At 42.1% G+C, this 16,222-nt stretch overlaps 1 protein-coding gene across 1 annotated transcript in view; it reads left to right on the plus strand.

Moving 5' to 3' along the window:
• Nucleotides 1-16,222, plus strand: part of AKAP6 (A-kinase anchoring protein 6) — a 476,852-nt gene that overhangs the window by 423,682 nt on the left and 36,948 nt on the right. The window contains exons 11-12 of the mRNA XM_073577839.1: nucleotides 4,976-5,122; nucleotides 9,225-9,440. Coding sequence (XP_073433940.1) covers nucleotides 4,976-5,122; nucleotides 9,225-9,440 — 363 coding nt within the window. The remainder of the gene's footprint in view (nucleotides 1-4,975; nucleotides 5,123-9,224; nucleotides 9,441-16,222) is intronic.

Consider the following 16,222-nt stretch of genomic DNA (forward strand, 5'->3'; position numbering starts at 1 on the left):
TAAATTAATGTGTATGCAAAATGTAAATGCATATAAACACAAGGACTGTCCCACAAGGGTTGCCGTGACGTGGCGGGATGGCTTGTACATTATTTTGATCAAAATTATGTTAACTAAATACCCTTATTATTATTACTATCTTCATGCAATTTTTGCAATTTATTTCTTTATTTTTTTACTTGTAGGATATTTGTTTTGTGTTTTGTTTTTCGTGTTCTCACATTTAAGTGGTTCCCAACTACTTGGATAGCCCCTTCTCAATCCCTATGTTTCTCCCTTATAAAATAATAACACCTATACTCACCTCTGGTGCCGGTGCTTTTACAGCAGTAACTGTAATAATGTCACGTGATCCCCAGGACACTCGGTGCCCACACCGCTGGAACTGCGCCGGCATCACAGCTGAATGGGTGTTATAGGTGTTATTATATGAGTAGGGTGAGACATAAGTTGTGAGAAGGGGTTGTCGAAGAAGTGGACAACCATCTTAAAGTCCACAGTCTAATGTGTTTGGGGACCTCCCTCATCACTCTTCCTGACAGATGATTTTGATGTAGATAAGAGTTGGGCAGTTTAATTTTAAGAACAGTCCGGCCAATAGCTAATTGATTTGTATGGCCTGTACTTACTTGATCTACATGTCTAAACAGCAGTGTAAAATACATCTTCAGTATTTTAGCCCATGTGGCAATGTAGCACCAATTCACCACAAATAACCACAAAATTGTGTGAGGGCTTCTCTGGACCGTAGTAACCAATACAGAGGTTTTGCATATCACTTTCAGAGTCATAAGAATTTACAACCATGGTTCTTTTAAAGGTCACCTTTAGTGTTGAGCATTCCGATACCGCAAGTATCGGGTATCGGCCGATACTTGCTGTATCGGAATTCCGATACCGACTTCCGATATTTTTTCAATATCGGAATTCGGCATCGGAATCGGAAGTTTAAAGTTGATTGACAGACTGACGTCATCATGATGCGCGGTGTGTGCGCATCATGATGCGCCGTCATTTCGGGCCTTCCGGGGGTCTCTGCCGGCCTGCCGGGGGGCTGTGCCGGCCTGCCGGGGGGCTGTGTGGACTGCCCGGGGTCTGTACCGGCCTGCCGGGGGGCTGTGCCGGCCTGCCGGTGGTCTGTGCACCCTGTGGGGGTCTGTACCGGCCTGCCGGGGGGCTGTGCCGGCCTGCCGGTGGTCTGTGCACCCTGTGGGGGTCTGTACCGGCCTGCCGGGGGGCTGTGCCGGCCTGCCGGTGGTCTGTGCACCCTGTGGGGGTCTGTACCGGCCTGCCGGGGGGCTGTGCCGGCCTGCCGGGGGGCTGTGCTGATGTCCGGGGGTCTGTGCAAGCATCGTCCGATGGGACTACAAGTCCCATCGGGCGATGCCTGCTACCATGACAGTGATTGACACATTAGCCAATGATGGGACAGTAGTAGTCCCATCATCCGGCTAATGTGTTAAATGTTAAAAAAAAAAAAAAAAAATACTACATACATACTACATGCATGCTACATACATACTACATGCTACATACATACTACATATATACTACATACATACTACATACATGCTACATACATACTACATGCATGCTACATACATACTACATGCTACATACATACTACATGCATGCTACATACATACTACATGCTACATACATACTACATATATACTACATACATACTACATATATACTACATACATACTACATACATACTGCATGCTACATACATACTACATACATACTACATACATACTACATGCATGCTACATACATACTACATGCATGCTACATGCATGCTACATACATACTACATGCTACATACATACCACATACATACTACATACATACTACATACTACATATATACTACATGCATGCTACATACATACTACATGCATGCTACATACTACATACATACTACATACATGCTACATACTACATACATACTACATACATACTACATGCATGCTACATACATACTACATGCATGCTACATACATACTACATGCCACATACATACCACATACATACTACATACATACTACATACATACTACATGCTACATACATACTACATATATACTACATGCATGCTACATACATACTACATGCTACATACATACCACATACATACTACATACATGCTACATATATACTACATGCATGCTACATACATACTACATATATACTACATGCATGCTACATACATACTACATGCTACATGCATGCTACATACATACTACATACATACTACATGCTACATACATACCACATATATACTACATACATACAATACATTCATACAATACATACATAGACATACAGTACATATAACATAGAGTAACATACTTACCAATACTTGTCACATTGTTCCCCGAAGCCATTGTCTTTTCCGGAATAAATATTAACATAACAAACCACAAAAATACTCACCCACGATCCGAAGCAGTCCACGAGTGTGTCCCACGACGATCTTGGGTAGAGAACTGCAGCATCAGATGATGCTGCCGTTCTCTACGGGCTGCAGGAATCCAATGACGGAAGGTAGGTATCCTTCCGCACTGTATTCCTCCGCCACTTAAAAAAAAAAAGTCCCTAGTCTCACTTTATGCCATTGCTGCGTGGGAAATTCCCACACAGCAATGGCATAAAGTGAGACTAGGGACTTTTTTTTTTTTTAAGTGGCGGAGGAATACAGTGCGGAAGGATACCTACCTTCCGTCATTGGATTCCTGCAGCCCGTAGAGAACGGCAGCAACAGCTGATGCTGCAGTTCTCTACCCAAGATCGTCGTGGGACACACTCGTGGACTGCTTCGGATTGTGGGTGAGTATTTTTGTGGTTTGTTATGTTAATATTTATTCCGGAAAAGACAATGGCTTCGGGGAACAATGTGACAAGTATTGGTAAGTATGTTACTCTATGTTATATGTACTGTATGTCTATGTATGTATTGTATGAATGTATTGTATGTATGTAGTATATATGTGGTATGTATGTAGCATGTAGTATGTATGTAGTATGTATGTAGCATGCATGTAGTATGTATGTAGCATGCATGTAGTATATATGTAGTATGTATGTAGTATGTATGTAGTATGTATGTAGCATGCAGTATGTATGTAGCATGCATGTAGTATATATGTAGTATGTATGTGGTATGTATGTAGCATGTAGTATGTATGTAGCATGCATGTAGCATGCAGTATGTATGTAGCATGCATGTAGTATATATGTAGTATGTATGTGGTATGTATGTAGCATGTAGTATGTATGTAGCATGCATGTAGTATGTATGTAGCATGCATGTAGTATATATGTAGTATGTATGTAGCATGTAGTATGTAGCATGCATGTAGTATATATGTAGTATGTATGTAGCATGTAGTATGTATGTAGCATGCATGTAGTATATATGTAGTATGTATGTAGCATGTAGTATGTATGTAGCATGCATGTAGTATGTATGTAGCATGCATGTAGTATGTATATGGTATGTATGTAGCATGTAGTATGTATGTAGCATGCATGTAGTATATATGTGTTATGTATGTGGTATGTATGTAGCATGCATGTAGCATGCATGTAGTATGTATGTAGTATATATGTAGTATATATGTAGTATGTATGTAGCATGTAGTATGTATGTAGCATGCATGTAGTATATATGTAGTATGTATGTAGCATGTAGTATGTATGTAGCATGCATGTAGTATATATGTAGTATGTATGTAGCATGTAGTATGTATGTAGCATGCATGTAGTATGTATGTAGCATGCATGTAGTATGTATATGGTATGTATGTAGCATGTAGTATGTATGTAGCATGCATGTAGTATATATGTGTTATGTATGTGGTATGTATGTAGCATGCATGTAGCATGCATGTAGTATGTATGTAGTATGTATGTAGTATATATGTAGTATGTATGTAGCATGTAGTATGTATGTAGCATGCATGTAGTATATATGTAGTATGTATGTAGCATGTAGTATGTATGTAGCATGCATGTAGTATATATTTAGTATGTAGCATGTAGTATGTATGTAGCATGCATGTAGTATATATGTAGTATGTAGCATGTAGTATGTATGTAGCATGCATGTAGTATATATGTGTTATGTATGTAGCATGTAGCATGCATGTAGTATGTATGTAGTATATATGTGGTATGTATGTAGCATGCAGTATGTATGTAGCATGCATGTAGTATATATGTAGTATGTATGTTGCATGTAGTATTTATGTAGTATGAATGTAGCATGTATGTAGTATGTAGTATGAATGTAGCATGTATGTAGTATGCATGTTGTATGTATGTAGCATGTAATTTTTTTTTTTTTTTTTTTTTTTTTACATTTAACACATTAGCCGGATGATGGGACTACTACTGTCCCATCATTGGCTAATGTGTCAATTACTGTCATGGTAGCAGGCATCGCCCGATGGGACTTGTAGTCCCATCGGACGATGCCTGCACAGACCCCCGGAGCCTGCACAGACCACCGGCAGGCCGGCACAGCCCCCCGGCAGGCCGGCACAGCCCCCCGGCAGGCCGGCACAGCCCCCCGGAGCCTGCACAGCCCCCCGGCAGGCCGGCACAGCCCCCCGGCAGGCCGGCACAGCCCCCCGGAGCCTGCACAGACCACCGGCAGGCCGGCACAGACCACCGGAGCCTGCACAGACCCCCTGGCAGGCCGGCACAGCCCCCCGAAAGGCCCGTACAGACCCCAGAGAGGCTGTACAAGGGCAGGAAAGGGTTTTTCTTATTCCGATACCGGAAGTCCCATAGACTTGAATGGGACTTCCGGTATCGGAATCGGCGATACCGATACTTTTTTTAAAGATCGGCCGATACCATCCGATACGATACTTTGAAGTATCGGACGGTATCGCTCAACTCTAGTCACCTTATAATTGCTAGAAAGATAGCACAATAATATGTGATTATAATTTTGTTTTATTTCAGAGATGCAATGTGGAGTTATCATTGAGAGAGGACCGGGTACATTCTTTATTACGTCAGCTGGCAACCTTGAGGAGTGAATGTGCTGTATTACCGGACAGCGTTGCCGACAAAGAAGAGTTAATCAGGGAGAAGTGGGATATGTTGAAGGTGAGATATCATGCTAAAGGATCGCCGCTGTAATTCTTTTTAGAAAATTTTCCTTTCCTATCTAATAATAAAATAAGTATTGTGTAAATCCAGCTCTAACAGTAGGAACTGTTTGGATTGATACACATTTTTGTGGGAAAATATTCAGTGTAACTTACTGTTGGAGCAGTACTGAGCAGTGTAGCTGTGAAACCTGCACTCTCTATAGAGTTTAATAGAAACTGCAATATGATAGCCTTGTGAGTCAGTCTGTCTTTCTTTGCCCAAAATGGATTTCAGTGTTTTTCAAAGTAAATGATGAGTTAAGGACTAACAGACTAAGATGGGGGAAGTGGCTCATTAATGAAGAAATATTATCTCATTATTTATTTAATAAAATATATAACAAACCTTCATTTGTACTATTGATCTATGGAAAATTTGTTGAAATGACAGTGGCCATTTATATACCAGTGCCTGGGAAAAACAAGTACAGTTCACGCTGTTTCCAAGCACCTGGTGCTGAAGGCAGCTCTCATTATTGTCTCCAGGTCTCCCTGAGATCAGCGCAACGAGGCAACAATGATGGGAGTTGTATTCAGCACCTGCTATGTACGTCATGTGTAATATAAATATTTTAGAAAAAAAATGGTTTGTGCTCCTGTGTAATTTTTATAACCAGCAGAGGGAAAGCCAGCTTCTAGGGGCTTATGTTAATAATCTGGGAAAAGGGCTAATATCCAAAAAGGTTCTCAGGGTATTAATCGCTCACAGTTGTTTGCTTAGCCTTTACTGGTTCATTTATTGAGTACCCAAGAAAAAAATGAAGTAGGGTCCCCCTATAGTTTGTAACCAGCAAAGGCTAAACAGGCTGCTGACATCAAGCCCAGAGGATATTAATGGAGAAGTGTCTATAAGACACCCCCATTACTAACCCCACAGTTATATTGTAAATAATACACAGCCGGAATAAAGTCCTTTAATTGAAAGAAAGACAGACTCCTTTATTTGAATAAAGGAGTCTGTGCCTTTCTTTCAACACAAACACCATCTTTTTCCAATATATTACTGTAAAAATTAAAATAATAAAACAACATATTCCTCACCTGTCTGATGACAATCCATTTGTTCCACAAAAAACTCCAGCTCTGCTACATCTGGATTGCATGGCTGAGCGGTGGCATGATGCAACCACTCAGCCATGAATCCAGTAGACAATGAGCTGAGCTTGAGACACAGCTTCAGTGTCAAGTGGTAACATCATAGAGGTTACCACAGGTCACATCCAGCTGTTCCCACACTCAGTTCAGTGTAAGCCGGCCGATGAACTGCGGTAACCTCTATAACGTTACCTTTCATCATCATATGTGTGCGTCATTTCTGGGGCAGCTGAGAGCTGATGTTCTTAGCCTGAGTGGGGTCTATATCCATGGCCCTTCCCAGGCTATTAATATAAGCCCACAGCTGTCTGTTTAGCCTTTGCTGCTTAGAAATTATAGGGGGGCCCTACATCATTTGTTGTTCTTGTGTCCCCCGTAAACTAACCAGTAAAGGCTAAGCAAACAGCTATGAGCAGTTATTAATAGTCTTGAAACCTTTTTGAATATTGGCTCCTTTCCCATATTAGTAACATTAGCCCCCAGCGGTCGGCTTTCCCTCTGCTGGTTATGAAACTTATGCAGGAGCCCACGCCATATTTTTTTATTATTAATTTTATACACAATGTACACAGCAGGTGCTGAATTCAACTCCCATCATTGTCGCCTGGTTGCTCTGATCTCAGGGAGACCAGGCGACAATGATGAGAGCTGCCTTCAGCACCTGGCTCCTGGGAACAGTGCAAACTGTACCTCTTTCTCCCAGGTGCCAGTACGTGTCACACTGATGACACACAGATGTGCAGGACACATGTGCAGGACATTTTGCATCCTGTGCTGCTGATAAAAAAACAGACATGTCAGCGTGTTTTGCCCAGGGACACGGGGTCAATGGAAACACACTGGTATTTGCTCAGACCCATTTATTTGAATGGGTGTACATGTCTGAGTGTCTCCAGTAAGTGTAAAAACTGTCACCACATGTACTGGAGACACTGACTTGTGAAGGAGGCCTTACTGACCGGGATAGCCTTAGCGGCAGCGCACATGCATAACCACTGTTTCATTCAAAGACTTCTAGAATTAGCTGGTCATTAATGGCGGCTCCAATGATGGGAGTCTGGTAGTCATACATTTATTACCTATCTTGTGGATAAATGCTTGTTTGGGATAATATGTTTAAATAGTGAATGTTGAAAGGTCTGTCTGAGGCTATCAGTTAAATAAGGCTACATCGAATAGTCTTGGCACAAACCACTCTGCTTAGCAGGTTTTCAACCAGGCCTTCACCCTTTAATTCTTTTACAGGGATCTTTACTTACAAAAGGGCTCACTGGGTTGTGTCTACAGAGTAGCTGTTAGTTGGAGGCAAGAGTGGCAAATCTAGTTAGGTGAGTAAGTTAAGTGTCTAAATCAGGAATAAAAGGAGACGTAGCAAAGTCAGGAGAATAGCCAGGGTCAGTCAAACAAGCCAAGGTCAAGATACAGTCAGGGTTAAAAGCGGGATATGGATCAAATTCAAAACAGAAGGAATATAGCCCAAAAAAGTATAGAAGTAAGCCAAATAAAAACAGGCAAATGCCAGCACACTATAGATTGTGGTGTTGTCCTATTGGCCACAATAGGAAAAAAAAAATACTAGTGATGAGTGAAACTACCAAAATTTGAATTTGCCAGTTTGCTCAAATTTGTTAAGGAGATTTGATTTGCATTGATTTTATTCTAAACACACCAAGTTTACATAATTATGAGGTCTCTACAGACCCCTGAGCATAATAAACATATAAAAAATGATATTCAATGGAAGATGTCAAAGATGGTGCAGTGAAGGCTGATTGGATCAAGAAAGACGGTTTGTGTATCTTGACATGTGAGGGCTTGGTGATCAACTTTTTGTTCTATTTATTTTAAACCCTTCCCTTTACAATACAGTCAACTAGCTTTGGTCCGCCAATTTGCTGTATTCATCCAAAGCAAACTGCAAATAATTTAGATTCTGTCAAATACAAATGTTGGGGAAAATGGAAGGTGAATTTGATAACCCTTGAGTCAGTTCACTCTTTTCTATTAATTACACCTGTTGACTAGCCAAAATAAACTAGTCAGATAAAACACACCACCAAGTTGACCAATATACTTAGCTGAATGACCCACTGTAGTCCAGCACAGAAAGGGCATTGCTACAATTTTTTGGACAATGTCTGTGCTGCACAGCACTGCCCACCGAGTAACCTCAGATGCAGATTTGGTGCAGATTTCTCCTGCGTCAAATCCTGAGCAAACACTACGCAGACCGTTGAAACATACCCTAGTAGGCATGTGTTAATATATTCACTTACCGTCGCCTTCTCCCATGTCCAGCACCCATCTGCTCCTTTTCTCAGTGAAGTCACTGCTCTGCAGACTCTCCAGGTCACACTGTGCTCTGCGTGACCCAGAAGTGACTTTTACAATGTAAGTCTATTGAGTATCAGAACGAGACTTCACAGGTTTACATTGAAAAAGAGACTTCCTGGTAACACACAGAGCATAGGGTGAGCGAAGGGCCTAAAGAGTGGTGACGTCGCTGAGAGGGGAAGCAGATGGGTGCTGGAGATTGGAAAAGGCACCGGTGCTAGCAGTAGGTGAGTATATTAACATATACGTACTACATTAAATATACACAGATTTATTAAAAAAAATCTTCATTTGAGTGCTTCTTTAACCTTTTCGATTAACTTACATCACTGTAGTAATAAAATTGATCAGCAAAAATACAAATTGTCTAATAATTCTGTATACTATGTATTATAGGTAACTGTGTAGCGATGGGCCTGCTTTAGCATTTATTTCATAGCAATATGATATTAATATTGATAGATCCTTTTTATGTCTGGTACATATGTGTAGAGGGGATATGACCCCCAGACACCCATCATTCAAGACTTTCTATGGTCTGTAGCTTTACATGAGCCTTCCTTGATTCTCTTTACCTAACTCTTTCTATTGACTCTCCTCTCTTGCCTTCTGATACACTTTTTCCACAGAGATCTCTTTCTGAAGCTCTGTCAAGCTTCTTACCTCATCCTGTCCTTTCACCTGGGAGTGGGAATTTAGTGCAGCAGTTGGATCAGCGAGTCAAAGAGCTGAAATCATGGCTGAGAGATACTGAGTTAGCGCTGTATAACTCCAGTTTGAGAGTAGGAAAAGAAGAGAATCGTAGAGAAAAAGAAATTCTCCATCGAGAGCTGCACCAATTCCAGGTAGGCAATTAACTGTCCTTCTCCTTCACACCTGAGTTTTTCATTACGGTAACTTTTGTACCTGTATATTTGCACAGCTTTATTGTAGGACTAATTCTAAAAAATAACTCAGAACCTCTTTGACTCATCAGTAAGTCCTCAGAATTTGTTCTAAAACTTATTAAGTTATACTGATTTTTAGTAAGCACACAGTGTGTATAGTCACTACAAAGAATTAGTACATGATTTGTGCATCCAAGAACTACACGAAGGGCATTCCTTACTTCAGACATTATTATAGGAAAGGATTCTTTGCAGTTAAAATAATTCAACTATAGAATATCCTAATCAAAAGTAAAAATAGCAAATACAAAAACAGCAATAAAATAAAGACTAATGATGCAATTCATTATTACATTTGTGTGTGTTTTTCTCATTTTTGCTGTTTTTCGCCTGTTTTTCATTTGTTCCTAACCCTTCTTTTATGTTGTTCTTTTTTGTTCTTTTTAAAAAGTCCATTTTATATGCGTTCATCTTCTTTTTTTTATTTTCGCCATTGTGGGCAATGTTTGGAGCTTTCAGATGTTTTCAGCTGATTCATCATTTTTGACTTGATCATTTTTGATTTTGGCACAAATATTCTCTAGTCTTCCCCCTCCAAATTGATTTTATGTACGCCAAATATTTTCTAACAATTTTAAGGCCATTTTGTAAAACATGCAACTTTTTACACTAAAAAGTCCCAATAGGGGTTAAGGGCAAAAGTAAAGGACATTTTCTTGACTTTGTGCAAAACTCCTGAACCGCATGCAACATTTTGAAGAAAGTAGCTCAAATAAAGCCAACGATTAGTCAAGAAAGAAAAGTGGCTCAAAAAACCTGCAAAAAATTAATTGGAGCCTAAATGAATATCTGATAACAAATGGTGTGGACGGTAATAAAAAATTAGAACTGAATGATGTTTAATTCTTCCCAGAAAGACTAAATTGGACAAGAATATTTTTTCACCCTAAGAAACTTTGTAACTACGATATGTAACATTTTCTGTAGCAATTATTATGTAAGAACAATTATATATTTAGTCAACTTCTATTAGTTACACTAATTTTTTAACAGTTTTGTTCAGTTATAAGAATCTTGAAGATTTATTGGTATTTGTATATTGTATTAGTTTTTATTCACACTAGTATCATGACTTTTGTAACAGAGCCCTGACTAATTTCAATACATTTTGAAGGACCCTCCCCTATGCTATGGTCCCATGATGAGTTTTTGAGGAGTTTTTTGTGCTGCATGTTTTGTTTTGGTTTTTTTTTAATGCAAATAAACTATTTTATTTAATGGGTGCAGAAAATCTGCAACATCAAAAACTCACCAAAAGTTTATTGTGGAAATGGAACCCTGTAAGTCCTCCTTCACACATCCTGATGATTCCTGTACAGGAAAAAACAGTAGTGGTGAGATCCGTGGTCTGTGTCTGTGCTATCCTTAAGTACGTATGTGACATCCATGTGACATCCGCGTATCCATTTGCTGTCCGTGTGTCACAACTGTGTGCCGTCCGTATGACACATACCAGCGCCTTGGAAGAAGCAGTACACTTTGAGCTGTTCCCAGGCACCAACTGCTGAAGGCAGCTTTCATCATCGCCTGGTCTCCCTGAGATTAGTGCAACCAAATGACTGATGGAAGTTGTATTGAACAACCGAGGTGTACCTTCTTTGTAAAATAAAGAATTAAATTTAAAAAAATGGTGTGGACTCCCACGTAATTTTTATAACCAGCGGAGGAAATGCCCACAGCTGCAGGCTGATGTTAATAATCTGAGAAAAGGGACAATATCCCAAAAGATTCCCAGGATATTAATAACAGCTCACAGCTGTTTGCTTAGCCTTTACTGATGAATTTATGGGGAACCCCAGAAAAAAAATGATGTAGGGTCCCCCAATAAATTCAAACCAGCAATGGCTAAGCAGACAACTGTGAGTTGTTATTAATATCCTGGGAAAAGGCCAGAGATATTGCGTCCCCCCTCCCAGACAACCATCAACCCTCTAACAGCTGAAAAAGGGTGCATCCATAAGATGGCTCTAATCTCTGTGATGGCAAGTAGGATAATATTTGTGGCGTTAATGACAGTTTTGTATTGTCAGCTGACATCAAGCGCAAGGATTAGTAATGGTGAGGGGTCTATAAAAACTCCATTAATAAACCCCAGAGTAAGTTTTGAAATTAACACACAGCGGGAATAAAATCCTTTAATTGAAATAAAGACACTGACTGCTTTATTTTAAACAGAAATAAAAAAAGCAAAGTTATTCTCGCCTTTACGCCTAATCCACTGAAGCTTTTGTCCCCTTTAAAACTAAAATAATGAACAACCATATCCCTCACCTGCCATGTCAGACTTGAAGATAATCCTCCTATGCCCATGTACCCTGTAAAAAAACAAAACAAATAATAAACAACCAAATCCCTCACCTGTCCGACGTGAAGATAATCCATAATCCATCTCTGTGACATCTGAGTTTCAAAATGAACGGTGCCGTGATGTGACCGCGTAAACTAAAAGCCAGGACACAATGATTTGTTGCAATTACAGCTTCAGTGACGAGCGGTGACGTCATAGAGATTACCGCTGGTCACTGAGGTTGTGGTTCCCACTGGGAGTTCACTGTGAGCCGGGATGATCAACTGCGGTGACCTCAATGAGATCACTACTAGCACTGTGAGAATTACCCCACTTGCTATCGCACCAGGCAGGGCCGGCTCCAGGTTTTTGAGGGCCCCAGGTGAAAGAGTCTCAGTGGGCCCCCCTTTAACACATACCACGATTCATGCCGTGTGGCATCTGTGGTGCTGGCCAAAAAACGGACTTGTCTCCGTGTGGATCACACGGACACGCATGTGATCAACACGGACACACGCACTGTGGCAAAACATGTTCATGTGAAGGAGGCTATTGATTAGTAGTGTACATATGAAGGAAAGATGAGAAAGAAAGGAAGAACAGAGAGAGAAAGAGAAAGAAAGAACAGAGAGAAAGAAAGAGGGTAAAGAAAGAACAGAGCGAGTAAGAACACAGAGAAAGAAAGGAAGAACAGAGAGAGAGAGAAAAAAAGAACATAGAGAGAAATAAAGAAAGATTAGAGAGAGAAAGAAAGAGTGGACAGAAAAAAAGAACAGAGAGAGAAAAAAGAAAGAGGGGAAAGAAAGAAAGAACAGAGGTAGAGAGAAAGAAAGAGAAATAAAGAAAGAGGGGAAAGAAAGAAAGAACAGTGAGAAAGAAAGAGAGAGACCCGAGAGAGAAAGAAAGAAAAGAGAGAATGAGAGGAAAGAAAGAACAGAGAGAGAGAAAAAGAACAGAGAGAAAGAAAGAGGGGAAAGAAAGAGAAAGAAAGAAAGATCAGAGAGAAAAAAAGAACAGAGAGAAAGAGAAAGAAAGAGGGAAAAGAAAGAAAGAACAGAGAGAGAAAGAGGAGAAAGAACAGAGAGAGAGAAAGAAAGAGGGGAAAGAAAGAAAGACCAGAGAGAAAGAAAGAAAAAGAACAGAGAGAAAGAAGCGTGGACAGAAAAAAAGAACAGAGAGAAAAAGAAAGAAAGAGTGGAAAAAAGAACAGAGAGGGAGAGAGAAAGAAAGAGAGGAAAGAAAGAACAAAGAGGGGAAAGAAAGAACAAAGAGGGGAAAGAAAGAACAAAGAGGGAAAACGAAAGAAAGAAAGAACAGAGAGAGAGAAAGAAAGATGGGAAAGAAAGATGGCAATGAAAGAAAGAACAGAGAGAGAGAGAAAAAGAAAGAACAGAGAGACAAAGAGAGGAAAGAAAGAAAGAGGGGAAAGAAAGAGAACAGAGAGAAAGAAAGAACAGAGAGAAATAAAGAGGGGAAAGAAAGAACAGAGAGAAAGAACAGAGAGAGAAAGAAAGAACGAACAGAGAGAGAAAGAAACAGAGAGAATGAAAGATTCTATAGAGATACCATAGCAGCCCGGCTCCCATTGTAGCGCCCACCTGAGCCTCCTGATGCAGGACATATCATGATCCGCTCACATGGCCGACATCCCCGACTCCAAAGCGATCCCGCTGTTCACGCTGTCGGAGGACACGATGATGGATCTGAAGCATTCCCTGAAGTGCCTCCATGGTTCCGTCACAATCTCCTCCCAAAATTACCTCATTTCCAGTCAGTTTCCAGCACGACACTTCTGGTAAAAAGTCACGTGCGAGTTTTAAAGTGCTCCTCGGGGCTCCGCCGTGTACTCCTGTGTCCGTGGGAAAAGTAAACTCCCGGCTGGGGCAGTCTCTCTCTCAAAATCGGGACAGTCCGGCTGGACCTGGGACGGTTGAGAGGTACGAATGCTCCCCACCATACACCTCGTACACACACAGCTCCGCTCAGTACACTTCCGGCTCTGCTCCCCACACCTTTTACACACGCCTCTCCGCTCCCCAGACACAGCTCCGCACCGTACACCTCGTACACACGCTGCTCCGCTCCCCACACCTCCGCTCCCCACACTTCGTATACACGCGGCTCCACTCCGTACACCTCGTACACACATGGCACCGCTCCGTACACCTCGTACACACGTGGCTCCGCTCCGTACACTTCGTACACATGCTGCTCCACTCCCCACATCTCGTACACACGCGGCTCCGCTCCTCACACCTCGTACACACGCGGCTTCGCTCCGTATACACGGCTCCACTCCGTACACCTCATACACACGCTGCTCCGCTCCCCACATCTCGTACACACGCGGCTCTGCTCCCCACACCTCGTACACACGCGGCTCCGCTCTCCACATCTCATACACACGCGGCTATGCTTTGTACACCTCCGACACACGCGGCTCCACTCTGTACACCTCGTACACACGCGGCTCCGCTACTCACACCTCGTACACACGCGGCTTCGCTCCGTATACACGGCTCCACTCCGTACACCTCATACACACGCTGCTCCGCTCCCCACACCTCGTACACACGCGGCTCTGCTCCCCACACCTCGTACACACGCGGCTCCGCTCTCCACATCTCGTACACACGCGGCTACGCTTTGTACACCTCCGACACACGCAGCTCCACTCTGTACACCTCGGACACACGCGGCTCCGCTCCGTACACACGCGGCTCTGCTCCCCACACCTCATACACACATGGCTCCGCTCCGTACAGACCTCGTATACACACACAGCTCTGCTCCGTACACACCCAGCTTTGCTACATCCCCCTTGTAAACCCCTCCTGACCCCACACATAATAAACTTCACCTCAACCAGCAGCATGACAACCAGCACAGCCAAGTCCTGCATACACTGAGGGCCCTGATCAAGTGACCCAACTCCTCCCCTCCTGTGACCGCATCGCAGGTCCTGTGCATGCAGAGATGCCTAGCAGGAGCGTTGTCATTGCTGGGGTTTATCAGGGCTGCGGTGGCCGGTGGGGTCTCTGGCAGGGTGAGGATGGGGTCGGTACATGGGGGGCGTGGCGGCGGCTGCGGGTATCGATTCCCAGACAGCGTGAGTGGGCCCCCTCTTCTCGCCAGGTCCAGTTGGAAGAGCAAGGCAAAGTGCCAGATTTGGCGCATCTTATGGATGGGGCGGCTGAGAGCTGATGCTGAATACAACTCCCATCATTGTTGCCTGGTACTAGGTAGCGCTGATCTCAGGGAGACCCAGTGAGAATGATGAGAGCTGCCTTCAGCAGCCGGGAACCTGGGAACAGTGTGAACTGTACCGCTTCTTCCCAGGCACCGGTACTTGTCACGCTGATGACACACAGATGTCATCCATGTGTCATCAGTATGCACGTGCGCGACATGCATTTTGTCCGTGCTGCTGATAGAAAACTGACATGTTTGTGCGTTTGTCACACAGTCTGTGACATGTGCGCACCACCATTGAATACAATGGTTGTGTGTGAGTCCACATTTGCAACCCTTAAAAAATGGACCTTATACGGACACAAATATAACTGATGTGTGAATGGGGCCTAAGTGAATCTATCAAGCTTCTGACTTTCACCATGGGAAAATAAAAGAAAACGAGAATCTCAGGTTATGTTTACACGTTGCTTGTTTTGCAAATTAAAAGCAGCTTTTTACAGTATAAAAACCACATACTGATACTTAAATCTCTACACCAATAATTAAAATATTAATAATTAATTACAAATGCCTCCCTGAAGAAGTGTGGACGAAACGCGCATCGAGGTGGGAGATCACAGCTCGGACATCACACATCTTGTAAGTGTTTATGTTGTTACACTTCTATGCCCTTTATTATTATGTTGCTTTGACTACATGCGCTATTACTGGTGGAAAGTAATTCAGTTGAGGTGACCAATGCAATCCATAAAGTAACAAACTAAAGAGTTTAAGTTTTAAAAGGCCATGTTCACATGTTGTTTTTATATTCTTTTTTGTTGTTGTTTCTTTTGCCATGTGAGGGCTTGTTTTTTGCGGGACGAGTTGTACTTTTGAACGATACCATTGGTTTTACCATGTCGTGTACTAGAAAAAGGGAAAAAAAAATCACTAAATGCTAAAACTGACCTGCCATTATGATTCTCCAGGTCATTACAATTTCATAGACACTAAACATGTCTAGGTTCTTTTTCACCTAAGTGATGAAAAAAAATTCCAAACTTTGCTAAAAAAAAAAAAAAGCGCCATGACGTCTCCATGATCTCGGGTTGGGTGAGGGCTTATTTTCTGTGTGTCGGGCTGATGTTTTTAATGATACCATTTTGGTGCAGATATGGTCTTTTGATCGCCCGTTATTGCATTTTAATGCAATGTCGCG

Source organism: Dendrobates tinctorius, unplaced genomic scaffold (genome assembly GCF_039654945.1).
Source record: "Dendrobates tinctorius isolate UK_male_01 unplaced genomic scaffold, ASM3965494v1 ptg000057l, whole genome shotgun sequence".
NCBI classification, from domain to species: Eukaryota; Metazoa; Chordata; class Amphibia; order Anura; family Dendrobatidae; genus Dendrobates; species Dendrobates tinctorius.